At 40.7% G+C, this 18253-nt stretch overlaps 1 protein-coding gene across 3 annotated transcripts in view; it reads left to right on the forward strand.

Moving 5' to 3' along the window:
• PPP1R12B (protein phosphatase 1 regulatory subunit 12B) overlaps nt 1-18253 on the forward strand; it is a 323111-nt gene that overhangs the window by 297118 nt on the left and 7740 nt on the right. For all 3 annotated transcript variants that reach the window (XM_077157410.1, XM_077157411.1, XM_077157412.1), the window contains 4 exons: nt 1595-1730; nt 2725-2829; nt 6112-6162; nt 7404-7454. In XM_077157410.1, the coding sequence (XP_077013525.1) occupies nt 1595-1730; nt 2725-2829; nt 6112-6162; nt 7404-7454 (343 nt within the window). The remainder of the gene's footprint in view (nt 1-1594; nt 1731-2724; nt 2830-6111; nt 6163-7403; nt 7455-18253) is intronic.

An 18253-nucleotide genomic window follows, 5' to 3' on the forward strand; every position in this document is an offset into this window, starting at 1 on the left:
AAACCTCTCTGAAGAGCAGTATGACAATATATAAATAACGTTTAAAATGTATTTACCCCTTGACCAAACAGTTCTACTTCTAAGATTTTATACTAAGAAAATAATTGAACAAATGCACAGAAGATTTATAGACAAGTCTGTTCATTATGGCATTGTTTACAGTAAATTCAAAACAATATAAATACCAGTAAATAATTCATTAAATTATCATACAACCATTCAATGGAAGACTAATATGGTCATTTAAAAAATTGTTTTACTTACATGGAAAGGTACTCAAAAGCATCATAAGTCAGGGGCCAGGGGTGGGGCAATTAGACAACAGAATTTATTATCTTGTTTACATAAATACATATTTGAGCATATTTATGTGCTTAGAAACCTGAAAGGATATGAAGTAAATTGTTAATAGTGGTTATTTGTTAGTCAGGATTATGGGGTAACTTTCGCTTTCTACTGCAGACATTTAAATATTTTTACAAGCATGGGTTGCTTCTGTAATCAGGAAAGTCAATAAAGGTATTACTATTTACAGAAAAAAAATGAAGAAAAACAAGGAACAAACGCTGTGTGTTAACATCTAGGAGAAAAGTGGCCATTAATGTCATTAGGAGCTAATTACTTTGCCTCTCCCCTTCTTATGTATTCCTTGTTGCTCCTCTACCTCTTCTAGTGCTTATTTTAGCTTTTCTCCCTACCCCCAACTTTGGCAACAGCTAACACAGGAAAGAGACAGTAGATGATGTTCCACAGCTGTGCCTTTTCAAGCCATCCCAGTTATGGCATGTAGAGCTCTGCAGGGCTGATTTGTACATAGCAGTTTGAGATGCACCACGTTTTAGTTTGGAAAGAGTAAAGTCCAAGAAAAGTGTAAGCCAGTGTTAAAGATACATTGTGCACTTAAATAGTGAGTCTCAGCTTACAGATAATCAGCTGAGAGACTACTCCCCTAATGAACTTACCAATACTGGAAATAAAACCTCCATCGCTCAATTTCTAGGAGATGCAGAAACCCTAAACACAGGAATAGCAGTCTCACTATAGAATATAGACAAGAGGATAGAAAACGGGCTATGTTAGCACTGTGGTAGTATCCCTGTAGTGTTTGGGATTTCAACAAAACCTGTGGTGTACATACCATGCCCCCAGTTGCCTTTCCTCCCCCTTTCAAACTTTAGCTCAGAGCTTCGAGGCCATATGTTTTTAATTCATTGACAGCTCATTGGAATTATTTTCCAAAAGCCAGTGAGATCCAATAAACTTTTGCTTTTAAAGTATACTCTATGAGGAAAGCTGCTCAAACCTTTACTAATTTGAAAAGCTCTAAAGTTTAAGTCAGCACAGGGGTCCAAACCACCAATTTTTCAAGTAAGCGCCATTCTTGGCAAGCATCAGCTCCTTCCCCAAGCTCATGCACTTAGCCATAGGCCACGGAATGCTTGCTGAGGGATTCCAGGAAGGAATGCTGGGCGTTGCTTCAGGCCAGGGCTCTTAAGTCCTTCTTAGAGAAGGCGCAGTCCACTTTTAAGCATTACATTTCCTCCACTTCTCTGTTCTCAAAACCAATTTTTTACCTTTAATTTATCTCCCACAGGTTGGAAGCAGGAAGTGGTAACCCTTCAACCAGCGATTCTTACAGTGACCGGGCCTCAGCAAGAGCCCGTCGAGAGGCCCGTCTAGCTAGCCTCACCAGCCGCGTGGAAGAGGACAGCAACAGGGACTATAAAAAAGTAGGGTCTTTTCTTTAGTGTTTCTGCTCTTAGGCTTCAACCTATAAACCTCTCAGTCTTTTCTCCCCAGTGTAGAAAAGTAGGAGTAGGTCTGATGAAGGAGAAGAAAAAGTACACTTAAGTGATAAATAGTAGCAACTAGTTCCTTACAGATTTTTTGGTTTGCTCTACCTTTCTACCAACTAAATAAAGATCCCTTTGTATTTTGATTTTAATGCAGTAAATATATGCCTTATAATCATATATCTAGAGGCATAGGAAAATAAGAAACTAAGAATGGTGAAAAGAGGAAATAAAAGTAATGCTGTCCTTCTGAACCCCTGAGAATCACTTGGTAGACGCTGTAATTATTTTTAACAAATGTGTACTTTTATATATAAGGTCCTTGAATATCAACTAAATATTTCTTGGTGGTAGTAAAAATAATCATCATCATTATCATCATCATCATCATCTGGATTTGGATAAAGTTTAAATCACTTTATAGTTCATTGCTCTCAGTTCTTGCAGAAGAGTACGCGCTCCAAGGGAAGACTTGAAAACCTTCCTTTTTAGGTGCTTGAGATCCTGGAGGGGTGGGGAATTTTTTGTTAATAAAATGCTTGTTTTGTTAAGCAGAACTTGATTAAAAATCAACATAAAAATCACTAGGCTGGTTCCAAAAAAATAATTCTTTTTGGTATGAGGGTTTGTGAGCCATGCATTTTAAACAGTGCAATACCCAATGGAAGAAAATGGAATGACTATTTTTCCCCCCGGAGATTAGCATTGTTGAAGTTGGAGCATTATTCTCTTTGTGTTCAGCACCTGAGACTTCATCACTTTCAAGAAGCCAGAGCCAGTCGGCTGAATGCATTCTGTTCCCTAAATTTCCATCCTCCCCTCTACTAAATAATGTTGGATTGGAGCATGAAGCCCTGAGCAGTCTCATGTTATGAAACTTTGAATTCTAATTCTGGAAGCAGGTGACCTGATTCTCTTTCCTCTCCCCCAGCTCTACGAGAGTGCCCTCACTGAAAACCAAAAACTGAAAACAAAACTTCAGGAGGCACAGCTAGAGCTAGCAGATATAAAATCCAAGCTTGAGAAGATGGCCCAGGTAAGGAAGAAGTAGAGGGAAAAAAGATGGATAGGCAGAGATTGATATAAGGAGGCAAACTAGACTAGGGACCTGAGGCATGGGGAGTGAGAAGTCAGGTTGGGTCTCCTCAAAGACAGTAAGACAAAAGCCTCTTAGATTTTTATTTGATTTAGGACTCAATCAGTGTTTAACTTAAAATTGAAAATTAGTAATTCAATGAACAACTCCTATTGGTCCAATATCATGGATTATCTATTTATTTCTTAAGTACTTCTCTACTTTACTACAAGGTTAGTCTTAAACAGTTTCTTCTATCTTATCCATTATGTTTCAGTTCAGTTTATCAACATGTCACATCCTAGGGAGGGATAAGCAATACACTATTAAACCTAGTACAGAAAGGCAGCAAATTAGGCCTAAAGAAATAGTGGTTTGCTCAGGTCAAATAACAAATTAAGGGCAAGATGATACTCAAACATAGATGTAAGTCTCATAGCAAAAATTCTGTCCCGTAGCAGATGTTGTCTTCCTAAGCCACCACTGTCTTTCCACCTAAGAGTAAGGAATGTTAGAGGCAAAAACACCAATTAAACCATTTTCTCTCTCTGCTAGGCCTGATTTAGTAAGATGATAACTTTAGAGGGTGTTAGAAGTAATAACCTCATCACCATTGTAAAGACCCTGCAGTTGATAGCTAAAGCAAGTAGTCTTAGGTTATTGCTGAGTTACCAGGAAACCTATTGAATTATTGCCCTCCTAAAATGCCTAGGGACTTAGAATTTTGAAAGCTAAGCAGAGGTCAAAATGACTCCTTACTGGGAGGGCATGAAATGGAAACCAGAGGTAGCTAGTTAATGCTGGCCATATGACATAATCCAAAAACAAAGGCTAAAATACTAAGATTTGTTGAGAGGAGAATTGTGTACCATCTGAGCATATTGTTACATTCCCTCTGTAATGGAATGAGCAAGGGGGTGCCAACATTTGGAAGACAGTACCAATGAGCTGCATGGGATCCCAGCAAAACAGCCACAACAGCCATATCCCCTGGAGAAGGTTTGGCCAGGCACAAAAGATATGGCCTGATCTATGAGCTGCCCGCCAATCTGGAAGGTGCACCCCCTTCTGCCTGGTTGTGGTAGCTGAACATGACTCTTATACTGAGAATTTCTGAGATCTACTACAAAAAGGCAGATAACGTCTGGACTTAAAGGAATTTAGTGAAATTAGAACAGTAAGTCACTAAATCTAAAATTAAAATGTCTGTTCCCCCCTACCACCACCACCACAATCACCACCACCGTACCCACACATCCACATTCACCCACCAGGTATATTCTGCAGTAAGGCAGGGGAATGGACTAAATAAATCTTAAGGTCTCATGACCCCAGCAAAAATGTCTTAATTACAGTAGACCTTCAGAAAATATTTGGGGCTAATTTTTATTCTGAAATTCATGCCATGTATTGGCAAGAGTACAAAAAACAGATTATGCTTTATCTCATCAGATGTTACTGGGGCTGTTTTACAGAAGATAAGGAGCAGTTACATGCGGAAGCACAGAAGGAATGCAGTTGCACCTGCCTGCTCGCTCCCCACTCTCTTCAGCAGAAGCCTCTGACATTTATTGTATTTCCTGACCTTTAGGGGTTTTTCCACCAGCCACAGCTTAGCAGCAATGAATAGCCTAACAAGCTGCTGACACTGACTTGCATAGAGGGTATTGGAAATAAAGTCAGCCTTTCCAGACTCTGAGGAAAACCATTACTCTCCAGCCAACGGGTTTGTTGGGTGTGTCAGAATATACTTAGTTTTGCCAAACACAAGGTATTGAAATTCAGAAGAAATGGTACAGCAAACCAAGTGTCTGCTATTTACCAAACCTGGAGTTGTTTGGCAAGGCAGTGGAGGGAGGGCCTGTCAGCCTCATGCATTTGATTGAGGAGACAGTTACCACATGAAGAAACATGCACAATGTTCTTACATAAAGGGTCCGCCCATACTCTAAGGGGTTTAAAATGTTAAAAGAGAAAAAAAAGCTGGTTGTTCTTTGTGTAAGTGAAACTTGAAAATATTGGAACCATCTCAGCTTCTTAGGCCTAGGAAAGAGAGACTTCTGAGGATATGAACAAGCTAAAGGGCCTCCTTCTGCAGTTTTTCTTTCCCGTCTGTTTCATAGTAGACGTGGTGTGAAGGCAGGTGGCCGTGACCTTCAGAACGGAAGGTGAAAGCCCAGGACAGGCGCCAGCATTCCAAGCTCTACTGTTAGTTCTGGTTATTACTTAATTTTTTGAAAAAGGAAACCTGTGCAAGAAGACCAGTATAACTTCTATATTAGTTAATGTTCTCTCTGCATAGAACAAGGCAGTATAAAAATAATCACCCTGTGTTTATTAAATGCCTATTAAGTGTGACAAATTCTGTCCAATTTTGTAGTACTAAGCCAAAGAGGATATGAGGACTCATTTCCATTCCCCTGCATAAGGAAGGGTTATAACCTGAGCTTGTAGCACTTTTTAGTTATGGTAGCTAAAACTCTTTGTCCCTTCTGCAAAATTTAATTTAAATTGAAAGTCAGAGATGGTCTAAAACTTTGTGATTTTTTTTTTTGTTACATGATCTTTTATTCAAATTAGGCCTTACCTTACCTGGAAACCCAATATGTAACACAGGTCAAAAATGAAACCGTTCTTCTCAAAGCAAGGCAGATCTCATGAATGGCTCCTTATAATCCCTGGAAACCCACCCCCATGTGTGAAAACAGATGTTCTAAAAGAAAAACAGCCTCATGTCTCCAAACAGTAAGAATAAAAGTAAAAGGGAGTGTTTTAGAAGTATGCCATGGGGCTTAGACAACCATCCTAGGAATCCTGAGCTTTTAAAGAAGAAAAGCCACTTTTCATTTGCTCAGATTTCAGTATTACTGGTGGAGAAAAGAAAGGGAGGTGGAGGTGAAGTGTGAGAAGATAGCTGGCATTGATGACCTAGTGAATGTGTACACGTGTATGTGTGTGTGCATGTGTTGGAGGTGATATCTTTGTACTTGTGAGTATTATCAATTTCATGTAATGCTGCTAGCTGTCCTTGCCTCTTCAGTGGAAATTCTGCAAACTTCAGAGAGGTGGATAATACTAAGTTTAGAGTTCTATCAGTCTATTCACTAAGGAATCTATAGTGAAAGTACAAAGCCCTACTATCTACTTCTAGATGTCTGATGGTGAAACTGAACTAGACCAGGCTTTCCACTGGCCCTGAGTCAATTTAAGTAACAACTATTTTCCTTCCATTTGAACATGCAGAAACAAGAGAAGAGCTCTGACAGGTCTTCAGTGTTGGAAATGGAGAAACGGGTATGTGTGTGCTTTCCTCTCTGTTTCAACTCCTCTTCTGACTTTTCTTTAACTTTGTTGTTCATGCCAACAGAAAAAATTCATCTTAAGAAGGCGGGAGTTCTGCCACATTCCATTCCCAGCTTGATAATAAATTCTTTTTGTCTGACTCTGGTCAGCAATTTAATTGCTAGTCCTTTTGGCATCCGCAAATGGTCAGTATTTTTCATGTATTCCAGTCATGGGGTGGGAACGGTCCCTTGAAGGTCATCTCCTACGTTGTTCGGCCACTAAGCCAAGCTCTACACACAAGCACACACCCCACAATATGTTTTGGTTTACAGTAGATCATCACATACACACACACTCCCATCACTTTGAACAGAAAGGAAGCTTACAACAGAACCCTCTGCCATCAATTTGGGTCTTGTGACTTGAAACATGAGCCAACAGTCTTTTGCTCACTCTGACTGATGGGAGGATTTCTGGTTCAATTGCTGACCTCCTGCTAAGCGCATTCAGAATATATTTCAGGGATTTGACACTCTTGGGTTGGAAAAACTCAATTAGATTTATTATCGAACTTTAGCTTGAATCTGACCCTAGGGGTATAATATGTTCCCCTCACTCCTGTAATTGTCTATTTAATTTGGAAAGCAGCTAAATTTTATATTTTATTCCCTTGGCCTAAAACCAAATCTCTTTGGTATCTCCTTTAATCAAGGAATCCTCATTGGGTTCAGGCTAAATCAGGAGTCCTTTGTTGGGAGAGAGAACTAGATTAAAGAGAGGAATCTGTTTCTTCGTGGACAATGATGTCTACTTCTCAACTCACCATCTGCTCCCCATCATGAGAGGAGCAGTTCTCTAGGAATGTGGGGAACATTACTGAAGAAAATGATGACTTTTTGTTAATAGAGAGCAAAGGTCCTGGTCACTTGTAGTTATCTGAAATTCTTGGAAATTGTCAATTTCAGCAATAGCTCAGAGTGCCCTGGCCTTATTTCATTTGCATATTAACAAGTTGCTTCCCTAAGTATCTTCTAACTTTCTGAAAAAGAATTTAGATACTCTGATTTTCTATCGGTAAAGTAGTTTCATCTCAGAAGCAGCAGGGTTAGATAGTGCTTAAATCTGGATGAAGTTTGCCTACATCAATAGACTTTGGCCATGAAGCTGCTGATTGAGTGGCAGCTGCAAAGTAGCATTTGACTCTCTTCTCAATCCATAAAATGCTCAACAGTCTCATTATTTTTAAATAGGAGAGGCGAGCCTTGGAACGGAAAATGTCAGAAATGGAGGAGGAGATGAAGGTATGGAAATACTTTTTTTCTCTCATTGTATACCTGTTCTCTGAATGCCTGCCAAGAGTGGATATTTGAGCATAGGCCTCCCCCCATCCAAATTTTGGTACAGGCTTAACACTCTTAAGAAAAGATGGTGTGTGAAAAGGTGACCTCCTCTCCTCAGCCATTTTTTATACTCTCTCAGCTCACACAACATCTATTGTGGCCACCTCAAAGCACTTCTGGGAACATATGCTGCCTTTAGTATAAGAGGAGATCTCTGGATGTCAAGAGATAAACCTGCGTTGAATTTTTAAGGTTTTCCAAGCTGTGTCGCACAGCTTGAATGAAAGGGTCAGAGTAAGTCTTGTGGCTCTGCAGAACATTGCACTGTGCCCCTCCCAATCCCAGCCCTTTGCTGAAAGGAACAGTTTGAGTCATTCTGTAGCAGAATAATGATTTATTAACATATTGATTTCCTACCCCAGGTCATTTCTCTGGAAATATTCAGGAATGCTTAGCAGTCCCTCCCTGGAATAAGCTCATACTGCCAGATACATTTCATGACTTGCTACTTTCCTGTGTCCCCCCCACCATGATCTCCAACCCACCTCCGTTAGCCACTTTAATGGACTGCCATCCTGGGTAGTTTTGAGTGCTAAGAATTGGCAGTCTACCCAAAGGAGTCACTTCACAGCTACAGGAGGGAAATCTAGAACTGCTCAGGGTGGCCACCTAGGTATGATTTGGGAGCTATGCAATACATGATGCCACATGCCCACAATCACTTAGTCAGCTTTTTTCCTTCGTTCAAAGATCTTATTTTACGGGACATATGGTGCAAAGCATCATCTGGTAAAATACAGGTTTCTTCACCTGGGAACAGAAGTACTGGGGCAGTAGTAGACAGATTCTTAGGTCTCTTTCAGTGAGCAAACATCTATAATATGCAGTGGGAGCACTTTTGGGAGAGATGTTTAGTCCAGTGGCCTAAGAATACTGGTTGTTTACTGAAAGAACTTTTCAGGGCCTGACAAAATCATAGTTTACATAATATCCAGTACTCATAATCCTGTTACTCTATATTTCCAGAATGAAGGAGAAATGTCAAGCCCTTCCCCTGCCTTCCCTACTCATCATCCCAAGACTGTAACTGATAGCAGTCACATGGAATTTCAAGCAATGCCTACTTTTTTCTCCAACATTGCTACTTTAAATCTTCCAAGGTGATTCAAAGCAGCAAAAAATAGAAATAATAGATGCTTGGTTCCCATAACAAGATGGAAACAGTATAATCTAACACCATTAATCTCTTCCATCTTCTGATTTTATCATACAGAAGCATTCTCTCCCATTTAAAGTAGTGTGTTGATAGAGCTAAACAGTTCTTTATGAATGAATAGCACAGCTTTTAGTTGCACAGGGGCTCCTGCTATATTTAAAACCCCCTGAGTTATGCCATCTGTATTCTTCCATTAGGCAGCTCTTGGTGATGCTCATTAAGAAATGGCTTAGATGCTCTGCGGGCTACGGTGGCTCAGCAGGCAGAGTTCTTACCTGCCATGCCGGAGACCTGGGTTCGATTCCTGGTGCCTGCCCATGCGAAAAAAAAAAAAAATGGGCCTGGATGCTGATCAGGAGCATCTAAATGAGGCCAGAGCCCTCCAGTAAGTAGCAGAGCCCAAAGCCAGGCCATACCCACCCATAAAGGAATTCTGGATCACATCCACTAAGGCCCACAGTCAAAGACCCAGAAAGCATCCAAAGATAGAGAAATTGAGGTAATTCTTTATTTCTCTTCCAAATCTAAATTGGTGAATATGAAAGCTCCTTCAGTGGTTCTCGTTGCTCTAGATCCTATAGGTTGAGACAGACTTAACTATTTCTCTCTCCTCATCCTTTCAGGCTACAATTTCTTAAACTAGGTCATGAATTCTTTCCTTTTCTCAATAGAGATGATATTACATAAAAGGGTTTGTTCTCCCCAGCCATAAACCATTTGTCAGCCAATTTCAAGATCAATTGTTTTAAATTATCAAATGGTACCACATCATGACTGTTCAGCCCCAAAACAGATAAGATGTTTGAAACAAAATTTTTTTTAGTTAAAAAATCCAACCATTCATTTAGTTCTTATTCTTTATGACCCATTACAAAGCCAAATGAAGAAACATCTGCAAATTCTAAATCCCCTAAACATCATTTGCTCAAATCAAAGCCTTAATATCAGGTTTACAAAGCTTGTAGCTCCCCCTAGAGGATGAAGAGGGAGGCGCGTCAGAGCATCACCAGTAACACCAATTTTGTGATGTTTGCACATGTATATTTGGAATTTTAATCCATTTTATGGAGGTAAAACCTTCAAATATATACAGTCAAACATTTGAAATTGTTGTGACTGGCTCTAAAGGAGTTCACAAAAAATACTTGGTTAGCTGTCAAGCTATTCATCCGAACTATATTTTCTGATAGTCAATTCTCTAGAGGAGTTAGTAGCCAAAATCTCTGAGGACTAGGTAGCCAGCCAACAGTACAGGTAATCATCTTGTCACTCTGGAACCCAGTAGAGCTTAGGGCCAGTTTCTGTGCTTGTTGTATGCTCAGTTAATACACACATGCTCAAACCTTCTTTAAGCAGTCTGTAGGAAGCAGTGTGGAGAATGACCTCCCATGAACCCTGAAGATACATAATAGGTACTTAAGGAGAGAGCACGTACTCTATCTATTTGGATCCTGTTTTTCTGACTTTAGTAAATAAAGTGCAAAGATTGTAGGCCAGTGCTGGAAAATGAAGTGAGCTCTCCAGATACATATATGGCGCTCTGTGGTTGTAACATGGGTTGTACCTTACTGGTCTCTACTTGGAAAGTAAGTATATATAAATTTCCCCCCAGGAGAAATTCTACTCAAGTCCTAGATTGGAGTAGCATTATATGTCAGCCTCCGACAGGTGTGCATGTCAGCTTGAGCTATGCTAGGCCTATACTTGGCTTTGGGATGTGCCAACATCAGACCTGATTACTTTTCTACTACATTCTCCATTCAGCATCAGCCTTCTTGCCAGACTTCTCTTTCCTTTCCCAGGACCTTGCATGAGAGGTGCCCAGCAGTAAATCCCCTTTTAGCTTGGCCTTGGAAATTTTATTTTACTTATTCTAGAAATACCCCTGGCCTGATCCTACCCCTAAGCTCTGTTCTTGCCCACCCTTCTCTATGCCTTGCTCCTCTCCTCCCCTTGCTACCCCATATCTTCAGTACTGCTTCCTATTGAACATTCTACCAGATTGTGTCCTGCCTCTCTCCCACAGGCTGATAACTTCCAAATTCGTCCACTTCGATCTGCTTGCATTTCCATGTTAGATTGGGTCACTTTCATGGTTCATGTCTTTGATACTACTCCCTGGGAGGTAGGAACCACTTTGTATAATGACAGCAATTGTGTTGAATGCTTTGGCCCAAGGTAAACACCAAAAAAGGTAAACACTGAAGAAGGGTAAGAGCCAGGGACTTCACATTTGTTCTTAAATTTGGTCGCTGCCCATCTCTAAATTTTCCATATGCTGCACCATGATCTCCCCTCTTTGTTCTCACCATGGCTGAGGTGTTTGCAGTGGGCAACGAGAATTGCTTAGTCTCTAACTTCCAGTGGCTACATGGAACTGTATGACCATCCTACCTTTTTTTTTCCAAACTGGTTCTTCCCCATCTTTGGGAAGAGGTATTCATCAGTTTGTCTCTGCTTGTTTTTTCCTTCTCACTGTTTTTTTTTTTTCCCCACCTGTTATCTTTTATTCTCTTGCTTCTTCACTCCCAAATAACTGTAACTCCACTAATCTTTCATTTCTAACATTCTCATCCATGTGAGCAGGAGAGACTTTTCTCTGGTACCTGGTGACTTTTTTGTAGTCATTATAACCTACAGAATTGTCCATCCTCATCTCTGAAACCCAGTTCTCATAACAAAATCATTTCCCTCCTACCAAAGAGCCGTCTGTCTCAGTTTCAGGGTCAGGGCAGATGACCATTTATGAAGGACAAGGAGCAGAGTAGGCAAGCCTGTGATATAATTCCACTTATTTCATCTTTAGATCCCGTATGGGATGAGAGGTATTAGGAAGAATATCTGTGAGCTGTTTGTTCTGTTCCATTTGCAACACTGGCAAACAGAAGGGCTAGACTAACACATCAGTCCTACCGATTCCATTATTGTTGGACATTTACGATTTCTCCAAACTTTCATGCACAGCTATAATTTCCAGAGTATGAGTGTCTGTGAACACCTTTAAGCAGCTCTCAGCCTCTCTCCTTGAACTGGGACAAAGAGAGCACAGTTAACTGTGAATTTCGTGATGCATATAATGATATAACAGGTCAGAGGCAGGTTAGCAGTTCTTGGATTCCAGAACAGGCTCTCCAGACTACAAAGGAGAACTAGCAGGGTGAATGAAGCAGGTTAGGGGGCCATCCAGAGAACTGCCAGTCCTTTATTATTTAGTTATGCATCACTTCAACCTTCTAAATAGTTCATGACCCATACAGAAAATGTTTAAATAGCAGACCCCTCTTGTATTTTCCTTCCATTTATAAAAATGAAAAATGAGTGAGGTAAGAAAACGACCCAGAATGAAAACAAGTGGGGGTAGGGAAACAAGTATAGGGGGAATATGAGTGGAAAGAAAAGAGAAAAGGACAGCAGCTGAATGTAGGAACACACTGAGTCTTCAGTTCCCATCCCAATGATGATGTAGAAGCAGCCTTGTGGTTACGGCTCAACCATGTTAATTAAGTTCATAAGTCCCCACGTAGTGGGCTGTCATTTCCTGAAATAATCCAGATGGGTTTTTTGAGATCTTCAGTGGTTATATTCATGTGACTGACCTTCTGCATATTGAGACCTTGCCCAAGAATCACACATGCATCTCTCCCCTCCCTGGTGCTTTTCTCCATCATTCCCTCCCATTTGCTCTTACTACTCCTGCCTTTCTCATTTCCTTTCTTGCATGTGAACTAAAACCAAAAAACAAAAAGTCATGTGATTTTCTTTGTCCTACTTTTATCTCCTCTGGTCTGTCTTGTCTCTCTGTCTTGTCTGTCCTCTCCATGTCTCACTCTGCAGAACCTCCACCAGCTAAAACAGATTCAAACCTTGAAGCAGATGAACGAGCAACTGCAGGCTGAGAACAGGGCCCTGACCCGAGTGGTGGCCAGACTCTCGGAGTCCATCGAGTCCTCGGAAACCCAAGAGCTCTAGTTCTTGCCCCTCCTCTCCACCTTACTTCCCTCCTCCATTACTCCAGGCAGGTTCACTCTTCTTCTTGGACCCAGAAGCTCTGTGCTTAGCCCTACTCCATCAGAGCCTCCATAGACGGGTTCCTGGGAAGGTTGGTCATCTGGAGGTAGAAGGAGCCTGGACTGAGACCATGGAGTTGATTATATAATATCCCAGGTCAAGGGAGGCAGTGGGGGGAGCCTTCAATTGGCCTAGCAGTATAGTTGGTAAGATCACTATACTACCATCTCCCTTTGAGACTGAATATGGATTTGCTCACTTTGTTACACAGAGGTATACACACATGTATGCACATGACTGTGTATGTACAGCATGCACAGTTCTTTGGTGGGGTCATTGCCAAACTGAGCTAGAGCTTTCTTAGTCAACTGAGACCCAAGTGTGACCTGGTCCCAAGTGCAAACAAGTGGGTTTGATCCTAGACTCCAAACTGTAGTTGGGCCTGGGGTCATGTGATCTAGGGCAGGCGCCCTCAACACTGCATATTAGAAGCACCTGGGAGTTTTTAACATATGCCAGTGCCTGGACACATCCCCAAAGAATCCTAGATTTAAATGGTTTGGATTGAGACCCAGACATTAGTATTTTTTTCAAAGCTCCCCTGTTGATTCTTATGAACAACATGATTGAGAACCTTTGCCCTTTGGATAACAGGGAACTAAATCTCCGCATCTGATGACGTTGCTGAATGGGGAGAACTAGAACTAAAAACTAAAGCTCTGCTACTAGCACAGACAGATTCTCCTTCCTGTTGCGTGAGCAGAATTGGATAGGCATTCTTTGCTTCCTTTCCGCAGTGATCTTTTCTTTCCTCTCCTTCCTTGGGAGTCATTGCTCTCTGGGCCCTAGAGATTTGTCCATCTATGTTCATGGACTGTCAGGTAGAATGCAGCCTGTAAAAATGGGACCCTTAGCCAAGCTCTCCCCATAGAGGCTAGCTTTGCAAAAGAGACGACAGGCAGTGGAGCAGAGAAGGGATTTGCAACTGTGAACAAAAAAAATGAGTTTGGTCAACTGGAGTTTTTCCCTGGCAGTGAGTCTGAAAGACAAGCTCACAGATAACTTGTTTTCCCAATCCCTAGATGGGGTCACCACTGGTGAGCAATTTCACTCTCTAAAATGAGTCTTTAATTTTCAGCAGCAATCTAATCAGTCCTAACCAGGCCTGTCCATTTTTTCTTCTGCCTTTTTGCTTTTGCCGCAGGGTAAGTACCTGGCAACGAATACCCACTAGCTCTGAAGCAACCAAATTACCATAAGAGCTAAGCTAATATCCTGCTGCCGATGCTGTCACAAGCAGAAAGAAAATTGAAAGGGAAGTTCTATCATGGCCTGGCACTGAACGGCTTAGTTCCCCTATTTACTAAGTGCCTCTGTCAGGTCCAAACTCTGTGCTTTAAAATAAGCCTCAAGATTCCTGAAAAATTTGGCTTCCATTTTTGTCCCAGATAATTTTAGTTTCCCTTTGTGCAAAATACTATAGGATACAGGACAATATTAGATCTCATGCTTTCAGTTGTTAATAACAGTGACAACAGCTGTCACTTATTAAGGCCTGTACTAATTGTATTATATGCGTTATCTCATTCTTTGCCCAGAACAATCATCATATTCATGGAAAGAAAATAAAAACTGTCTCAGATTAAGTAACTTGCCTGGACAGTAAGTGATAGAAACAAAATTTAAACCGAATATGTCTGTAAGGCCCAAGCTTTTAACCACTGTGATATAAGCTGTGTGCATATTTGTCAGTGTCTTGAGCCATTTATGAAGCATACGGCCTAAAAGTTCAAAAAGGACCTATTGAGCAACTATAATGTATCCCCAGCATTGCAGCTGAACGAGGAAGTACAACCTTCGGCTTGCTCACCACTCTGACTTCCCTGTTGGAGGTAAACTTCCAAAGAGCTATTTACCCAGCAGATTTTGCCACTAAATAGGAAACATGACCTTCTGTAGCTGAATTCAGCAAACTAGACCACTAATACTGCCCAGGGGTCATACAAACAGTTGAAAAATGAAAAGAATAATGATACTCCACAATACATGAAAATTATTTGAAAATCTGACTTGTGTCCATAAATAAAGGTGTATTGGAACTGAGCCGTGCTCATTCGTTTATGTATTAACGAATGTATTCATTTATGTCAGTGTGTGCTTTTGCAGTACAACAGCAGAGCTAGAGGCTGCAAAAGGGACAGTGCAAAGCCTAAAATATTTACTCTGTGGCTTTTAATAGAAAAGGCTTGCTGAGCCTTGTCTTGGAAAAGATAACTAAACCAAACTGGCAGTGTGGTCAAGAGGTTTTGCCCTGCCCCCATCCTTTTTAAAGTAATCCTCTGGAGGCATTGCCTTATCTCTCAGTATGTAATGCAAGCCACTAACCAAGAAAGTATAAGTGGGGTCTCCCTTCCCAATTCCTATGTAGCAGGAAGCAAAGCAACTCAGGAAAAGCTTATTCAATCCCTCTCACCATACAGCTTAGCTTGCCTTGCCTCAGGGTCTCTCGTTCTCTTCCTCTTCCTGATCAAAGTTTTGTAAGAAGTAAAATTTGAGAAAACATACTTAATTTTGTGTTTTCTAAGTATCTTAATATCAAATAATGGTAAACAAGAAATTGAGGTCAAAGAGTTGAAATAATAAAGCTTTGTTAGACCTCCTATTTGTATAGTGCTTTCGAATGTATTCATATGTAGTCATTCTTGAACTTCAGGCAAATATCAGATAAAACAGTTCCTTTTCCCTCTCTCTCTTTTGAGAGTGAGGTTTATGAGGATTTTTTCACCCCTCTGATTTCTACATTCCATTTCCTGTACTTTTTGACACTCCCTTAAATGTCAGTTGTACCCTGTTGCAGATGTGAAATTGCCTTATCCAATTTTTTTTTAAGGAATGGAGCTCTTAATGTGGAAATAAATCACCAAGGCTCACACGTTGTTTGTACATTGAAAAAAAAAGATCAATTTTGATTTGATGATCTGTTATCAACGAAAAGCAATCCGTTGTCGTATATAGTTTCTACCCCACCTCTAGAATCCCATTATAGAAATATGGCTTTCATAGTCTCACTTTACCCAGGCTGCAGGCCCAAGAATGGGGCATTAGAGAGCAGATGGCAAGGTGGAGTGTTATGAGGCCACCCTGGACTGGCTTTTTCTGAAAATCTGCTTGAATGAGTTTCTGAGCTCTCAGTTCTAGCAGGCAAAGCTGTGGGAGTAAAAGCCTGAAAGAGAGGGCATCCAAGCTGGTTGGAGGTGGGAGAAGCAAGGACAAAGGCCTGCCTTTTGATATTTTCTGGATTGAAGTCTGCTTGGTGAGGTTTTTTGATTACCTGCTTGCCCTTCCTCATAAGGAAGAATTCATAGTGGCGTAGGAACACTCAGTATCACTTAGCACATTATATATGTCAACACACTTCCACATCTCTCTCCTCACGGAGTCCTACACTGGAAGGAAGTAGGGCAAGGATTATTGTTCTTTCATAGATACCAAAATGGAAACCCAAGAGGTCAAGTGATTTTCCTAAAGCAATACAGATCATTAGTGACCATATTGATACAGCAGTTTCAGTTTCTGGATTTCTGGTGTTTTTGCTCCCCACCCCAGCCTACCTCCTTTACCTGAATGAAAGAATGAGCACCTGAGTTCAGTATTATTTTTCCCATTTAACAGCTGTATGCCTTGGACTAGTTATGAAATTCTTTATTTCCTCATGTGTGAACATAAGAATAACAAGTGTCTCAAAGATTCATGAGGTGCTAATGAGACCCCCAAAGTAAAAGCCTCGAGCACACTGCCTTCTATGTTATAGATGTTGAATATATTTTTTCCTTTTTGTTCCCCTAATACAAATTTTTTGTATATCTGTGACACATTGCTTTCAGAGCATAGGCATATGTTGTATTTTATATATATGTATATATATATATATATATACACACACATACATACCTAGTACTCATTTATCTGTAAGTTCCTGGATTTTAGAGGTAGAGGTGGATATGTGCAATATAACAAGCAAGAATTCTGATGAGTTTATGTATATATTATTGTTCTAGTTTGCTGGCTGCCAGAATGCAACACACCAGAGATGGATTGGCTTTCAATAAAAGGGGATTTATTTAGTTAACATGTAGTTCTTCAGAGTAAAGGCAGCTAACTTTCAACTGAGGTTCTTTCTTACGTGGGAAGGCACAGGATGGTCTCTGCTGCCCTTTTCTCCAGGCCTCTGGGTTCCAGCAACTTTCCCCAGGGTGATTCTTTTCTGCATCCAAAGGCCTGGGCTGAGCTGTGAGTGCTTATATGAGGTATGCTGAGCTGCTTGGGCTGTGCTATGTTGAGCTCTCTCATTTAAGCACCAGCCAATTAATTCAAACATCATTCATTGCAGCAGGCACGCCTCCTAGATGTAATCAGCAACAGATGAGGTTCACAATGCCATTGACTCATGTCCACAGCAGTAGAACTAGGCACCTTCACCTAGCCAAGTTGACACCTGAATGTAACTACCACAAATATATATATATATTTATACAGTATAATGTAACCCACATTTTCCCTGAGAGATATAGGAAGCAAAGGTGATATTCCTTAAGGTTCAGTTAGATCCCGTAAGTGGTTAATAGCAAAACCAGAGCTAGAACTAGACAGGCCTCATGACATTTCAGCCCACGCCCCCGTTTACTGGGAGAATGGGCACCACCTGTGACAGCAGTCCTGTATATCTGAGACACTAGTCAATCAGAGGACATCTGTATTGAACAGGTGTGGATATAGACTTCTATAACCTTCACAATGAAGATTTACTTACCCTCTAAATTAAATTTCTCTTGCTGTCAGCAGGACCCTCACACAAATTATATTCTTATCAACATCCCATTAGGGTTTTTCAGATGCACACTTTACCTGTCAAAGTGCTTAATCACATATAAAAAGTTGTTTATTTAAGCTGAAGCTTGGGACTGCTGTTTTTCTTTAGTTCCACAAGTTGGGCAACATGTTCCAAAATGGCAAAACTGATAGAATTGAAATCTTCACTCCTTGCCCCCAAAGGCACCTGTTTTCTGGAATTATATCATCATCCCCTAGAACTGCTAATAAGACCTTTGGCTATCACTTGGTAACTATCAATGGGGAGCTTTGGGAGAGAATTGAATACATACCTAGTACTCATTTATCTGTATGTTCCTGGATTTTAGAGGTAGAGGTGGATATGTGCAATATAACAAGCAAGAATTTTGATGAATTATATCACCAAAGACACCAAGAAGGAGGAACACTTAAATCAACATGTGTTCATGACAGGAAAGCCAAATTCTGCCCCTCTCCCCTGCATTCTTGTTTCTGATAGGATATGAAGCAGTCTTCCTTTAACTCTTTAACCGACAGCTCTCCCTTCTAAACTTTGTCCTTATGGCCTCACCAGCCCACAATGGCACTGTGCCCAATTTCTTAGGCTAGAAGCAAGTTCGGGGGCAAGAACAATTGAAAATAGTTACTGATTCAGTAGAATGAAAGAATATACAATGTGGAACAT

Source organism: Tamandua tetradactyla, chromosome 4, assembly GCF_023851605.1.
Source record: "Tamandua tetradactyla isolate mTamTet1 chromosome 4, mTamTet1.pri, whole genome shotgun sequence".
In the NCBI taxonomy this organism is placed as follows: Eukaryota; Metazoa; Chordata; class Mammalia; order Pilosa; family Myrmecophagidae; genus Tamandua; species Tamandua tetradactyla.